Here is a 16528-nt window from a genome sequence, read left to right as displayed (position 1 = left end):
TTGATGATAGATTAGGCAATAGCATGCAATGTCAAGTGGCAGCTGCCAAAGCCAGCAGAATATTAGCATGCATAAAGAAAGGGATGTATTCCAGAGATAAGAGTATACTCTGGTCCTACCACATCTGGAGTATTCTGTCCAGCTCTGGTCACCAGTCCTCAGGAGGGATGTGTTGGAGCTGGAGAGAGTCCAGAGAAGGGCAACTAAACTGATTAGGGGATTGGAGGACCTTAATTATGAAGAGCGTCTGCAATCGCTTGATTTATTCTCCCTGGAGAAGAGACGCCTGAGGGGGGACATGATAGCAATTTATAAATATCTCAATGGGAATCTCGGCATAGAAAAACAGCTATTCAGTTAAAGGGATTGCATGAGGACTCGAGGGCATACAATGCGATTAGAGGAGAAGCGTTTTAACCTCAGGCAACGTGGGGGGTTCTTTACTGTTAGGGCTACAAGATTGTGGAAATCTCTACCACAAGAGGTGGTTTCTGCGGGAAGTATGGTGGCTTTCAAAAGACTCTTAGACGTACATCAGAACATTCAGGGCTATGTGAGATGATTACAGCCACACACACCTACACAGGTTGAACTGGATTGCCACAGAAGCCAGGGCCAGTGATCCACTGATCACGGTTGCAGTGTTTTCTAAGGTTCCTATGGAAAAATAATAATAATAATAATAAATGCACATTGTTTTATTAAATTAGTTTATTTATTATTATTATTTTATTTTTTTTGCAAAAGGTGAACTTAACCTTAAACCCCTTGCCAACCGCCTAATAGCGGTTTTACTGCTACAGGGTGGGCGCGCTGCGCAGAATCACCTATATATACATGATCCTGCGCTTCCGGGTATCCGGCGAAATTCAGCGGGTCCTGTGGACCTAATGTCCGCAGGCACCCACTGATCGTTTGGTACACAGGCAGAATGGCGACCTGCCTATGTAAACAAGGCAGATCGCCATTCTGGTAAGTAAAGAAGGCATGGATACTGTGTTCCTGCAACGCAGCGACAGGCATCTTTGCCTTCCTCTAGTAAAAGCAGCTCCCTCACCACAGTAAAACACCAGTTAGGCACACAGTTAACTATTTGATCGCCGCTGATGTTAACCCCTTCCCAGCTAGTGTCATTAGTATAGTGACAGTGCATATTTTTAGCACTGATCACTGTAATAATGTCACTGGTCTCCAAAAAAAGTATCAGTTAGTGTCCATTTTGTCCGCCGCAATATCGCAGTTCTGCTATAAGTTGCTGATCGCCGCCATTACTAGTAAAAAAATAAAAATGAATAAAAATTCCATAAATATATTCTATAGTTTGTAGACCCTATAACTTTTGTGCAAACCAATCAATATGCATAATTTTGTTAACCAAAAATATGTAGCAGAATACATATACACATCAAATACCACCAAAGGAAAGCTCTATTTGTGGGAAAAAAAGGATATACATTTTATTTGGGTACAGAGTCCCATGACTGCACAATTTTCAGTTAAAGTAACACAGTGCCATATTGCAAAAAATTGGCAAGTCATAAGAGGAGTAAGTCTCCTGGAGCTGAAGTGGCTATAAAGGAGCTTTAGTCAGCTCTGCAAAAACTGTAGCTGCATACTTTTAACTACTTGCTTACTGGGCACATATACCACCTTCCTGCCCAGTCCAATTTTCATCTGTCGGCGCTGTCACACTTTGAATGACAATTGCGCAGTCATGCAACGCTGTACCCAAATTAAGTTTTTAACATTTTTTTCAAACAAATAGAGCTCTCTTTTGGTGGTATTTAATCATCACTGGGTTTATTATTTTTTTACTACGCAAACAAAAAAAAAGAAAAATAAAGGCTGTACATTTTGAAAAACAAAATGTTTTTCATATTTTGTTATAAAATTTTACAAACAGGTCATTTTTCTTCTTCACTGATGGGCACTGATAGGGTGCACTGATGGCCACTGATAGGCGGCACTAATGGACACTGGTAGTTGGCACTGATGAGGATCCTCGCTCCCGCTGTATTCAGTCACAGCGGGAGTCGGGCCAGGATAGGAGTAGCGGTGGGGAATCGAGTCTGGAGATCCACCCGCTTTGTTTACACAAGCGGGCGGATCTCCAGACTCGATTCCCCGATCTCCTAAGTGACAGGCAGTGTCAGATTGCAGGGTTCAGCATAGCTGAACCTGCGATCTGTCCCTGTGTCACTCAGTCACCTCCCCCCACACATGTCAGTAAGCACCAGGCATACATTAACCCCTCCCTCTCCAATAAAATTAACCCTTCCCTGCCAGTGTCATTTTTACAGGAACAGTGCATATTTATAGCACTGATTACTGTAGTAATGTCACTGGTACCCCCAAAAGTGTCAAAAATGTCAGTCAAGGGTCCGATCTGTCCGCCTGCAATGTCGCAGTCCCGCCGCAAATTATTTGTTAAAAAAAAAAAACACCAAAAACGACAGAAATCTTTCCCTTAGTTAGTAAACGCAATACCTTTTGCACAAACCAATCAAAATACGCGTATTGCGATTTTGTTTACCAAAAATATGTAGCAGAAAACAAATTGGCCTAAAATGATAAAAAATTTAGATTTTTACATTTTTTGGGGGGGATTTCATATAAAAAAATGTGAAAAATATTGTTATTTTTTCCAAATTGTCGCTCTTTTTTTGTTTATAGCGCAAAAAGTAAAAATCGCACAGGTGATCAAATACCACCAAAAGAAAGCTCTATTTGTGGGAAAAAAGGACGTAAATTTCGTTTGGGTAAGGCGTTGCATGACCGCGCAATTGTCAGCTAAAGAAGCACAGTGCCGAACCGCAAAAAGTGGCCCAGACGTAAGACAGCAAAATCCTCCGGTGGTAAAGTGGTTAAAGGCCGCACTGTAGCCATCTTTTGGCTATGGTGCAGGCGCAAAGTGGTTAATAAACAGACACTCATCTGTCCAGGGATCCAGCGCTGTCCTCACCAGACCTGGTTTCTTTATTGATCTTCCGGTCCCCGGCATGTTGACTGTGGGCAGCTGGCTGTGACTCCTTGCGGCCTCACATGCGCGAGCCGTGCTGCGCATTGTGAATAGTGATGGGTTTAGGGGTGTTTCGATTGTAGTCCCAACCCACCCAAGCCATTCCGCCAAGAAGCTCTCACTACTGCACACCGCCAATCATAGACAGTGAGGCATTTCCCGGTCCGCAGCTGCATAGACCGGGAAATGTCTCACTGCCTATGATTGGCGGAGTGCAGTGTCAATCTCAGGTGGGTTGGGACTACGATCTAAACACGCCTGAGCCCATCACTATTTGTGAATAGTCCTGAAGCCTTCTGGGACCTATGACATGTCTGAGAAGGTTGCAGGCAGTGAGGGGGAGAGGAGAACATCTGGTGGATCCATTATGGCGACCTTGCCTGAAGTGGGATTGGGTACCTACCAAAACCCATCCCCCCCAAATGTATTCCAATTGTGTCAGAGCAGGAATGTGAGGGGAGGGGGAGAGGAAGAAGAGTAGAATTTCTCTTTTTGGGTCAATTTACACTTTAAATAAACACAGGAACCTAGTGTGACTGTAGCCCTTGGAATTTTGTGTGACTATTAGTGGAAATAATACCTAGAATAAAATAAAAAGAACTGAAAACATCCAAGAACTGTTCTCATGTACTCTCAGTACACTGCTGTTCATATCCCTTGCTCTGCTCTTGTCAGCCTCCTCCCCCCTCCCCTGTACTACAGTCAGCTCTCACACACACTCACACACAGGGAAGCCTTGCATTCTCATACAGACAAGACTACAAATCCCAGAATCCTTGAGAAGTAAGGGACCGTCTACAAACTATCGCTTCTCTTTGCCCAATAATCTTCCTGCCCTCCGTAAGTATACCTGACTCTACAAAAGAAAGGAAAAGGAAGACATAATGACAAGCGGTCGGTAGTGTGGAGGGTGAGCACAGTGACAGAAGAAGTACGGCGTGTGTAAGGTGTGCCATTCGTGTGTCCAGGGTGTGGAGTCTTTGCAGATGGTCTCTAAGTTTGTTGATGCTGCTGAATACATTGTAACAATGAACTGCTGCCGAGTGGACCCTCTGCTAGACAGGTAAGGGGGGGCCCTGTGTGTGGAGGGAGCTGGGGCCCCAGGCGAAGGAGGAGTCTATAAATAATCTTTTCCCTGAGCTGGGGGAGGGGGTTGTGTGTGTGTGTGGGAACTCTTCTCTGCAATGACTGGCAAGTGCTGCCCCATTGTAAATGATGTTTGTAAATAAAGCTTTCTTAGGGCCTATTCACACTAGCACGACTTGTGAGGCGACTTGGTTGCTCGACATAACAAAAGCAATGTTAATTAATCCGTGCCGTCTTAATTGGCACTACTGAAGTCGCTCTGACTTCAGAAAAGGGTCCTGTACTACTTTGAGGCGACTTGTGATCCGACTTGTCCCATATACTTCAATGGGAGTCGCCTCCTTATCTTAATTGAAGCGACTTGTTATCAGACTTTCCAGGAAGAAGAAAGAGATTAGCCAGGCATTCCCCACATTGCAGCCATGCCTATATGGTGTGTGTATATATATATATATATATATATATTCCATTATCTCTGCTTGGTCTGTGTGAGTGGCACTGGTGGACACAGATAAGTGGCACTGGTGGGCACTGATATGTGGCACTGGTGGACACTGATCCGTGGCACTGATATGTGGCACTGGTGGACACGGATTCGTGGCACTGATACGTGGCACTGGTGGACACTGATTCGTCACACTGATTCGTGGCACTGGTGGACACTGATTCGTGGCACTGGTGGACACTGATTCGTGGCACTGGTGGACACTGATTCGTGGCACTGGTGGACACTGATTCGTGGCACTGATACGTGGCACTGGTGGACACTGATTCGTGGCACTGATATGTGGCACTGGTGGACACTGATTCGTGGCACTGATATGTGGCACTGGTGGACACTGATTCGTGGCACTGATATGTGGCACTGGTGGACACTGATATGTGGCACTGGTGGACACTGATATGTGGCACTGGTGGACACTGATATGTGGCACTGGTGGACACTGATATGTGGCACTGGTGGACACTGATATGTGGCACTGGTGGACACTGATACGTGGCACTGGGGGACACTGATTTGTGGCACTGGTGGGCAGTGGCACTGGTGGACACATACGTGGCACTGGTGGACACTGATACGTGGCACTGGTGGGCAATGAGGAAATGAGTAAAAAAAACAGAAAAGGGGAATTAGGTCACAACACATCATATTCTGATTGGCCAAATACAAAGTCGTCTGTCATATAAGTCACGCAAAATAATTCACAAGTCGCGGTAAAGTCGCTGTAAAATCGCGGTAAAAAGTCGCTCCGACATGGGGCGACTTATGGTCGCGGCAGTGTAAACCGTCTCTCGCAACTACAAAAAATCTGCTAAAGGCCCCTTTTTAGTGCCGGTTCACACAACCCTCCCGCATCGCACTCGACTCGCAGGCAGTTTCCATATGCGAATTGCTGGGGATGTCAATACAAAGTTAACGACACCCCCAGATCAATTCACATTTTGCAGTGTGAACTGTCAATTCGGACATGATTTGGATCACATAGGTGTGAACACCCATTCGATCCGATTCTGGTGCGGACCAAAAAAAAGGGTCCTGTGCAACTTTGGTCCGAATGCAAATTCAGCCATACAATCTGTATGGCTGAATTTGCAACACACAGACATTGCATGTGATTTGCAGAGCAGTGCGCTGGGAATCACATGCGATGTCTGTCATTGCATATATGTGAGTTGGCACTTAGTGCCGGTTCACATTTCTGCGATCACGGAGATCGCATGTAATTCGGAGCGCACTGCTCCTAAAATTGCATGCGATCTCTGTGCGGTGAATATTCAGCCATACAGATTGTATGGCTGAATTCGCACCGCAATCGCACCCAACACGCACAGGACCCTTTTTTTGGTCCGCAGTAGAATTGGATTGCATGGTGGTTCACACTAGTGCGATCCGATTCTGTGCGAACTTTTAGATCGCACTGCGATATGCGATCTGATCTGGGGGTGTCGTTGCCTTTTAATTGACACCCCCAGTGTATCGCATATGGCAGTGTGAACTGCCAGGGGTGCAGATGCGATGCGGGAACACTCTGTATATTCGCAGCGTTCCCGCATCGCAGAAATGTGAACCGGCACTAACACTGATTCACTTCAAAACTGCCAGTAAAACCTTGTGTGCTTTTGCAGGGCTTATGAGGTGTTTGCGCTGCGGATTTTAACCACTTCCATACCAGGCCTTTTCTGGCACTCTTCCCCTACATGTAAAAATCATCATTTTTTTGCTAGAAAATTACTCTGCACCCCCAAATAACGGAATTTTTGTAAAATCTTACCTGTAAAATTCCTTTCTCTGAGTCCTCCGACAGTCGCCGCCCACTTCATATTCATCACCAATGGGGTTATGTCCTCTATTCCGTAGGAGTAGCTAGGCAATAGAATATGTTAGTACAAAGACTTTTAACATATCCCACCCCCAGGGGGTGGTCCCCTCAGTACATAACCCTCCACTTCCTGTATCCAACTCAGTTTCAGTGGAATAGCAGTAGAGAGTACATCAAAACCCCAAAAGAGGGGCGGGGGCGGCGACTGTCGGAGGACTCAGAGAAAGGAATTTTACAGGTAAGATTTTACAAAAATTCCGTTTTCTCTTACGTCCTCCGACAGTCGCCGCCCACTTCATATTCATCACCAATGGGGATGTCCCAAAGCAGTGTAAACATGAGGGGTGGGAAGAACGCAGCCGCGCCCAAGGCAACGCCGTCTCCCCATCAGAGAAAAGGAACCTTACCAAAGGAAGGAAACCAGTTGGGCATAAGAACAAAACACTTGCTCAACAGGAGCAAGAAAACCCAGGGAAAAAACAAATATCCCAAAAAGCCAAAGAACCCGTAACAAGGGCTCTAGGGAACTGCCGCACTAAGAACCTTGCGGCCAAAGGAAGCATCAGCCGATGCCTGAACATCTACTCTGTAGAATATCGTGAAAGTGTGTACGGTCGACCAAGTCGCCGCCTTACACACCTGGGCCACAGAGGCCCCATGACGACAGGCCCAAGACGTACTCAGAGATCTGGTAGAGTGCGCCTTCACAGGTACAGGGTGAACTTTCCCCTTCAAAGCATAGGCCTGATCAATGGTCTGTCTGATCCATTTGGCGATTGTAGAAGCCGACGCCGCCATGCCCTTCCGAGGACCTCCCGGAAGGACAAACAAGGCATCCGACTTGCGAAAAGACTCAGTCGATTTGAGATAGACTCTAATCGCCCGGACAACATCCAAGGAGTGAAGCAACACCTCCGTCGGATGCTTCGGCTTCGCGCAAAGCGAAGGTAGGACAATGTCCTCATTGAGATGAAAGTCCGAAACCCTTTTTGGAAGAAAAGAAGGGTTAGGTCGCAAGACCACCTTGTCCAAATGCACAACCAGATACGGAGACTTGCAGGACAAGGCTGCCAGCCCCGACACTCGACGAGCCGAGGTGATAGCCACCAAAAAGGCGACCTTCTTGGATAACAAAGACAGCGAGATCTCCCTGATCCTTTCAAAAGGAGCACGCTGCAATACTGATAGAACTAGATTTAAGTCCCAAGGGGGAAGAGGGTCCCTCCTAGGAGGGATCAGATGACGTACCCCCTGCACAAAAGTGCTAACCAAAGAATCAGATGCCACAGGCCGTTGAAAAAGAACGGCCAAAGCAGACACCTGACCCTTGATCGTGGCCAGCGCCAGACGCTGGTCAACACCCGTCTGAAGGAAGGGCAACACCCTAGACACCGAATAAGTGTCAGGAAAGAAACCCCTGGATTCGCACCAGGCAAAATACGCCTTCCAAGTACGGTAATAAACCTTCCCCGAGAAAGACTTCCTCGCATTTATTAAGGTGTGAATGACCTCAGGGGAAAGACCCCTGTTCTTCAGGACCTCGGTTTCAACAGCCAGGCCGTCAAAGCCAGCGACTGTAAAGCAGGATGGAAGATCGGTCCTTGCGACAGAAGATCTTCTCGAAGAGGCAGACGCCACGGGGCGTCGATTGCCAGATTTACGAGGTCTGCGTACCAGGACCGGCGAGGCCAGTCCGGTGCCACAAGAATCACCATGGTCGGTTCCGCGAAGGAACCTGGACAGCAATTGAATCGGTGGGAACGCATACATCAGTTGGTACTGATGCCACGGGGCAACCAACGCGTCCGACGCGTCTGCCCGAGGATCGCGCGTCCTTGCCACGAACCGTGGTACTTTGTTGTTCAGACGAGACGCGAACAGGTCTACCTCCGGAAGACCCCACCTCGCGCACAACATCTGGAAGACAGCCGGGTGAAGGGACCATTCCCCCTGGTCCAGGGTCTGGCGGCTCAGATAAACCGCTTGCCAAATTTCCACCCCCGGAATGTGAACTGCCGATATTGCCGGGACATGCGTCTCGGCCCAAGACAGAATCGCGGCCACTTCTCGAGCCGCCCGGGCACTCCTGGTGCCCCCTTGGTGATTGATGTAAGCCACCGCCGTGGCATTGTCCGTCTGCACCCGAACCGGGTAGCCGTGAAGATTGTCCGTCCAACGACGAAGACAGAGGAGTATCGCTCGCAGTTCCAGAACGTTGATCGGAAGGGAGGATTCCTCCGTCGACCAAACACCCTGGGCGGACAGAACGCCCAGAACACCACCCCAGCCCGACAGGCTGGCGTCCGTGGTGATCACCGTCCACGAAAGGGGACGAAAAGACTTGCCCCCCGATACTGAGGGGGATTGAAGCCACCACAGAAGATCCCTTCTGGTCTGAGAACTCAATGACATCTGGAGATCCAGAGACTGCGGACGCCCGTCCCACTTGGACAATATCTCCGCTTGGAGATCCCGTATGTGAAACTGGGCGAAGGGAATCGCCTCGAAAGCCGAGACCATCAATCCCAGACACCGCATGCACGTCCGAATGGACGAAGATGGAACGTCCCTGAGGGACCTGACTGCCTCCTGAAGAGCTGCGAGTTTTTCTTCCGGCAGGAAGACCTTCGCCTGGACAGAGTCCAGAATCATACCCAGGTAAGAAATCCGAACCGATGGGCACAATGTCGACTTTGGAAAATTGATCGTCCAACCAAACTCCTGCAGAGTCTGCAACGTGACGGACAGATCCTTCTCCAGACTCTGGCTGGTCGCAGACCGAACCAGAATATCGTCCAGATACCCCAGAACCGAAATGCCCTGGGCCCTCAACAAAGCCAGAACCGGTGCCAGCACTTTGGTGAACACCCTCGGAGCCGAGGCGAGACCAAAAGGCAACGCCACAAATTGGTAATGATCTTCCGCTATGGCGAATCGAAGGTACCTCTGGTGACCCTCGAAAATCGGGATGTGAAGATACGCATCCTTCAAGTCAATGGAAGCCATGAACTCCCCCGGAACCAGGGCAGCCACCACCGACCGCAGGGATTCCATGCGGAACTTGCGCACCCGCACAAAGCGGTTCAGCGCCTTCAAGTCCAGAATCGGACGCACCTTGCCCTCCTTCCTGGGCACGGCGAGCAGATTGGAATAGAACCCTCGAAATCTGTCCCGATGAGGCACCGGGACCACCACTCCCTGAGCCCTCAGGTCCTGCACCGCTAGATGCAGGTCCCGCAAACGCTCCGGGGATAACAGAAGACTTAAGGGGAAAAAATCTGCTCTCCGGCCGAGAGAGAAACTCGATCTAGTAGCCAGATCGAACGATTTCCTGTGAATTGGGTGAGGGCGCCCCTTCAGGCCGCACTGTTGTGGGCCGCAGAACCGGATTGGCCGGACTTTTGCTTACCTGCCCACGGCTTCTTGCGGGAGCCTTGACCCTTGGACGGCTTGCCCCAAAGTGTGACCGAAAGGCACGAAAGGACCCCTGAGGGGGCCGAAAGAAAGCATTCTTTTTTCCCGGAGCCGTCTTAGTTTTGTGGGATTGAGGTAAGAGCGTGCTCTTACCCCCAGTGACCCCTTTAATTAGGGCATCCAGGGATTCGCCAAAAAGGCGAGAACCATCAAAAGGCAGATTGGCCAAGGTCTTACGTGAAGATTGATCCACAGACCAACACTTCAACCAAACCAGGCGGCGAGATAACACCGCCACACTGTGTACACGTGCAGCCAACGGAACCATATCCAGGTCCGCATCACACAAATACATGACACCCTGGTGGATTTGATCCACCATATCCAAAGTCGCCTGGGGGGCAGAATCAGCCACCAGGACACGCCTAAGCACCTGCGTCCAGCTCGCGACCGCCTGGGCCGCCATAAGTGAAGCAAATAAAGCTTTCAACATAGAACCCATAATAGAATAGGTACGACGGGCAAGGGACTCCATCCTCTTGTCCGTGGCATCCCGGAACACCGGGGTGTCTTCAGCAGGAATCGCAGTGGACTTGTTCAAAACTGCTAACGCATGGTCCACCGGAGGTGGGACACACCAACGCCCATCAGTAGCGGGCGTAAAAGGATAGCGCAGCTTAAACCTACTTGGTACAGCAAAAGGTTTGCGTATATTACGCCATCGTTCATTCACAGCGCGCTGAAAATCATCAGTGCATGGAAACATCTGCGATGATTTGCGCCTTTTCTGCGTCCCATAAGCCGCCAAGGCAGCTGGAGGACATGTTTCCTCCTCCAAACGCAGAGTTTGCTTGATAGAAGCAACCAATTCATCCATGAGTGCAAGCTCTTCAGACGAGCCAGGGGGAGAATTATCAACCCCCTCTACCTCAGCCTCCATTTCTGACCCTATAAGGTCCAGGGAGGAACGAGACCCCGATAAGGAGATCTCTGCCACAGCAGCCCCAGTACCATCACCCTCTGAATCAGAGGAAATTGAAACTCTGGGCCTTTTAGAGGATTGAGCAGCCACCAGCATTTGCACCTGAGTCGCAAGGCTAGCCACAATCGCAGCCGAATCCCCCCGGGGGGGAAACCGCAGTCCCCTGGCTTCCCACTAAATTGGCAGGAAACTAGCATTCCTGAGAATCCATGCCCCTGTAGTAGCAAAAATAAATGGGTGACCGCCCCTTTAAGAGAGCGCTGCGATCGTAGCCCACTCACACTAAGCACCCCACACAAGGGACCCCCACAGGGACAAGTATACCAAGGCAGGACACAGGGAATAGAGAGAAATGAACCTGGAGAGATTGGTGCTGCTGCTGCTGCCTGCGGTGCTCCTGAAGGAAAGGAAGTGCTGGCATACAGGGCGCTCTATTAAAGCCCATGGAGGCTACAAGAAAATAGCCGCCATGCATGTAAAACATGCGGCCGGAGCGATCGCAGCCAAAATGGCGCCGTTTTGGCGCCGAAACCGCCGCTCCCACACCCCATGAGGGTGAAGTAAAACACACCATCTGCCCAAAAAAGGAACATGGTAAACCGCCGCAGCGGCGCTGTAATGTGCCCCAAGCATGAGAAACTCAAGCCCCACAGCACACAGCCGTTCACACAGACAGAAAACTGACACAGAGTGCAGCCAGCCCCCCCTCCTGCAGCCCACAGCATGCAATGTGAGAGATAGGGAAAACGTAATAGTGTGAACACAGGGCAAGGTACACAGTCCCAGACTGACACCCCCCAGACAGACAGGTCCCCACATAAATGCACTTACCTCTTACATGGCGTGGGGGACCCGCACAGGCGAACAAACCGCTGCACATGAGGCAGGGAGAGTCGCATCTAGGACGCATCAGAAGGTGGGTTGAGAAACCGCACAGCGTTCGGTGAGGTAGCCACCTCACCTAGCATCCCTGCACGGAACAGGGATGGGTCGTTCAGATAACTCAGGAGCGGTACTTGACTGAACGCTCGATGGCGGGCTGAGAAACCACTGACCCACAGCCTGCTACCAGGGGGGTCAGCCCGAGACGCAGCCCGCATGATCCTCTTCTTCCGAAGAACTAACTGACGCCGGTAAAATAACAGCTAACAAGAAAGAGAGAAAAAACACAGAAAATTCCAGCTACTCCTGACAGCTAGACAAATGAAACTGAGTTGGATACAGGAAGTGGAGGGTTATGTACTGAGGGGACCACCCCCTGGGGGTGGGATATGTTAAAAGTCTTTGTACTAACATATTCTATTGCCTAGCTACTCCTACGGAATAGAGGACATAACCCCATTGGTGATGAATATGAAGTGGGCGGCGACTGTCGGAGGACGTAAGAGAAATTATGTTTTTAGCAGAGACCCTAGGAAATAAACAATTTTTGCAACTTTTTATTTGGCACTGTATATGTGCAGCAATTTTTCAAATGCTTTTTTTTGGGGAAAAAAAGTTTTAATGAATTTAGAAAAAAACAAAACACTAAAGTTAGCCCAATTTTGTATAATATGAATCCTGCCGCCTGTAATAACAATCAAATGGCTGAACTGCTATTATGATTGTTCTTACGGTGCAGGGAATCGCCGGCTGAAAAAGATGATATCTGAATGATGCCTGCAGCTGCAGGCATTATTCAGATATCTCCACGTCATAAGATGTCCTTGGGCTGGAAGTGGCTAAAGGACATGTGACTCAAAGACTGCACCAAGAACAATGTGGGGCTCTTTTGGAGCACTTTTGAGGAGCATTTCAGGCTCTTCCCGTTCTTTTCAGTTAGAGAGGGACATTTTTGGGGTGCTTTTTTTAGCTTTCCAAACATGTTCCAAAAATGCTGCAGGCAGGACTTTTTTCACAGCACCGCCCCAGTGATTTTATTGGGAAGCATTTTTCTTGAGCTTTTCAGGCGCTTTTCCATAACGCAAAAGCACTTGAAAAACTTAGTGTAAAAGGGCTCAAAATGTTCTATTGCTTATGACCTCTCAAACGTGGCTAGAAGCTCACTGCCCAAAGGAGAAGCTACTTTGGCTGGCGTAGGATAGCCCAGTCAAATTAATAGGCTGCACTATGCTGTCGTGCAACAAATGCGCAAATAAAGCGTGAAAAAAATGTACATTAGTGCATTTCACTGATGTGAATAGGACCTTGGGCTAGCTTCACACTGTAGCCGGTCTGGGAACGTGACCTTCACTTCCTAATGACGTTAATTCTTAATAGCGCCTCTATGCATCGAAAATGCGTAGCGTGTTTTAGGGTGCACAAAACAGCATGGTTCAACAGAATGGTATGCTTCTGTGCAGCTGCGTTTTTGATAAGCATCTTTTTCCCAATGTTTTCTGCAGGTACATCAGCCTATTCAAATGAAGGGACTGCTGTGGCCACTCAAACATGTCCGCATGGACCCACAACAGTGTGGACCTAGCTGGTGTCCCCATTCATACTGTGACACAAGGGGGCAGGCATTATGTTTATAATAAAACAAACCTTAGTGCTGCGCTAAATAATATCATATAAAACAATCAAACGTTTTTGATTTATTATATTTAGCGCAGCACTAAGGTTTGTTTTATTATGGCACTATACAATTTAGTATGAGATGGTGATCAGTGCTTGCAGCTAGCTTGATTGAAATAGTAGCTTGCAGCAGGATCCTTTGATATAGGCATTATGTCTATTGTTATTATACAGGATTTATATAGCGCCAACAGTTTGGGCAGCGCTTTACAATATGAGGGAAGACAATACAGTTACAATACAATTCAATACAGGAGGAATTAGAGTCGGTTCACACGACTCTGAACTACTTCGGGGGCGACTTGTGAAGTTCCGTGCACCACGACTTCAGCGTGACTTGCACGGACTTCATATAATGAATGTCTATGCAAGTCGCTCCGAGGTCGCCCCGAAGTAGTACAGGACCCTTTTTCTAAGTCGGAGCGACTTGTGTCGCTCCTATTAGAACGGGTCCTGTAGCAGTCAATGGACCGCGAGGGACCGTGACTTGTCAGGCTGACAAGTCACCTGACAAGTCGCGGCAGTGTGAATCGAGTCTTAGAGGGCCCTGCTCATTAGAGCTTACATGCTAGAAGATTTGCTACACATAGGGAAACCCATTCATTTCAATGGGATGCTCTACACATGACAAACACGCCAGATTAGCTCCTGTAGCTTTTTGAGCATTGAGCTTCGCATGTTTCTCCACGTGGAAAACCATGTCTGATTGCCGTGTTTGAGGTGCTATTAATCATAAATGGCACTGAAAGCATTAAATGTGTTTTTTGTGCATTTTGTAAGCGTGCAGTTTTTCATGTTTACAAGACATTCAGGTGTGAGCTGGAAAGTGCCACAAAGAGCACTATTGATAACAGATGGCAATTGGACATGCGGCAATCCCAAACGAATGTTTAGGTCACACGAATTGGCCACATTGCGCATGTTTAGTATGGAGGAAGATGCACTGTAGACACCTTCTCAGGGCCAGATTAAGAGCATGAGGCCTGGTGCGGAGGATTTTGGTGGGCTTTAGGGCCTGTGCATCTGTGTGCCCCTTGAGGCGAAAGGGCTTTGCTGCGCAGGCCCAATGCTACTGAAGCCTCAGGCTTCCATAAGAGCCCTGCATTGGCGTGCGCGGAGCCGAATGCCTAGCTTCCGTTAGGACTGCCTGGCCCGGGCCCCTGTCAATAATCCTGTCAACTGGCCAAGGGAGTGTGTGCAGAATGCAGGGCTTCTGTTAGAAATCATGAAGCTCCGTACAGTCTACCTAATAGCTCCCCGAAAATATTAGCAGACACAATTATAACCTAACTTACACAATTCCTGCTAAATCTAAGATAAGACTGTATTGAGGTAATAAATAAAATAAATAAAGATCTCTGTGTAAATTAGGTCTTGGGGCTCATTCACATAGGTGCTGTGGCCCGTACAGTGTGAATCAGTGTTCATGTGGCTGGGGATGTGTGCAAGCAGCCTATATTACGCTATGGGGATGCAGCAGCTGTATGACAGGCTTGTGTATGACCCCCAAACACTGACAGTGTGCATTTGGGACACGCACCCACACCTTCAGAATTCTCAGATTAGGACCTGCGGCTGTGTTCATACAGCTGCTTCATCCTCATAGAGTAACAGCCAGCTCCAACTGCACAAATCACTCATTCACACTGTACTGTCCAGAGAACCCGTGTTAATAAGCCCTTAATTTTTTGACATTTTTTTACAACTTTTTCAAATTTTTTTTACAATTTTTTAAAATTATTTTTTACGATTTGTTTTTCAATGCTGTTAACCAGACCCTGGACATCTCACCTTTAAGATAGAGAAATTAATTGAGGACACAAATTCTTAAGTTCCTTACTCTGTAGCCTCAGTTACACTGAAGATAAATGAACAGGAGACAGAGGCTCCTCCCCATTCATAAACAGAAGCATAGTAAACACATTTTACTATGCTCTGTTCTGAATGAACACAGGGAGTGATTGATCAGTCACTGTGTTTGTTCACTAAAGGAGAGGGCTTGTAAATAACACATTTAACAGTCCCTTTCCCCACTCTCCATCCTTAACATTCCCCTCTGTGCCTGCAGCAGCTGGCAGGAGAGAAGAGCCGGGGGAAAGGGGGGGGGGGCGCACACAGCAGCCTGCTGGGGATATCAAATGTTGGCAGGACAAAGAAGGGGATCAGAACTGCAGGGGGGCAACTACAGGAATGATGCCCCATGTGCCAGCTAAAAGCAGGCAGGAGGGAGGGGGGAAGTAACCAGCTTTTAGCTGCTGCAAAGTCACATAGTGCATCAATCCTGTATTTACTATGGTACCAATCACTCTCCCTGTCCCACCCACATCAGATTCCCCCTGCTGCCTGGGCCCTCTATGTGCCAGGCCCCTGTATCGGGCGACAGGTGGCACCCCCTTATCAGCGACCCTGGGACAGGGGAACTGTCACCATGTTGGCCAAGTGTTTTCCATGTATGGACTGAAGCTGCAGCTCCAATAGCCATTACAGTAAAATAACCCAGCCCTGCCTCAAGGGCTGAACAAAGGCAAGCAAAGGGTCACATCTGGCCCATGGGCCGCAGTTTGGAGACCACTGCAATATATCAAAGTAAAAACATTTTCAGTTGAATGCAGGTAAAATACACACATTTTAATAAAGTACACTAATGTTTTATTTATTATATTTTTGTATTGGGGTCTTCTGGCATGGGTCCCAGGATTGCCCCATTTCCCCCCTTCCCATGACTAGATGTGATGATTGTAATGATATCCTGCACTGGATATACTAAAAGCTGTCGCAAGCAACCATTTTGTCACCACGGGCAACCATTTTGTTCAGTAACACAGTCTAGCAAGCCAAATGTGTACTCAGTGATTTTCTTCCCCCTCTCCCTACCTCAATTAATTCCTGGAATGCAGAGAGTTTCGACTTCAAACAAGCCGTTATCTGAACAGATGTCTGGACGGATATCGGTTCTGATACTCACGCCGGTCGTAAAGCCATAACCGGGCAAAGAAGGATAACAGCTAATGGGTCGTAAAACAGAGCCATTCATTGAACACATTCACGCACAAATTCATAACTTTAAACACAAACAAGATATGTCTCTAGAAAGTGTATAGTTAAATGCAAAATAAAATACTGAACGGAACGAGATCATACATGACCACT

At 48.2% G+C, this 16528-nt stretch overlaps 1 protein-coding gene across 1 annotated transcript in view; it reads left to right on the top strand.

Moving 5' to 3' along the window:
* The first annotated feature begins 3939 nt into the window (after positions 1-3939).
* Positions 3940-16528, top strand: part of AMN1 (antagonist of mitotic exit network 1 homolog) — a 284298-nt gene continuing 271709 nt past the window's right edge. The window contains exon 1 of the mRNA XM_082254888.1: positions 3940-4082. Coding sequence (XP_082111014.1) covers positions 4006-4082 — 77 coding nt within the window. The 5' untranslated portion in view covers positions 3940-4005. The remainder of the gene's footprint in view (positions 4083-16528) is intronic.

Source organism: Pelophylax lessonae, assembly GCF_965119305.1.
Source record: "Pelophylax lessonae genome assembly, chromosome: 4".
In the NCBI taxonomy this organism is placed as follows: Eukaryota; Metazoa; Chordata; class Amphibia; order Anura; family Ranidae; genus Pelophylax; species Pelophylax lessonae.
The sequence above is the reverse complement of the archived record's forward strand: the minus strand, read 5'-3'. Positions and strand labels throughout refer to the sequence as shown.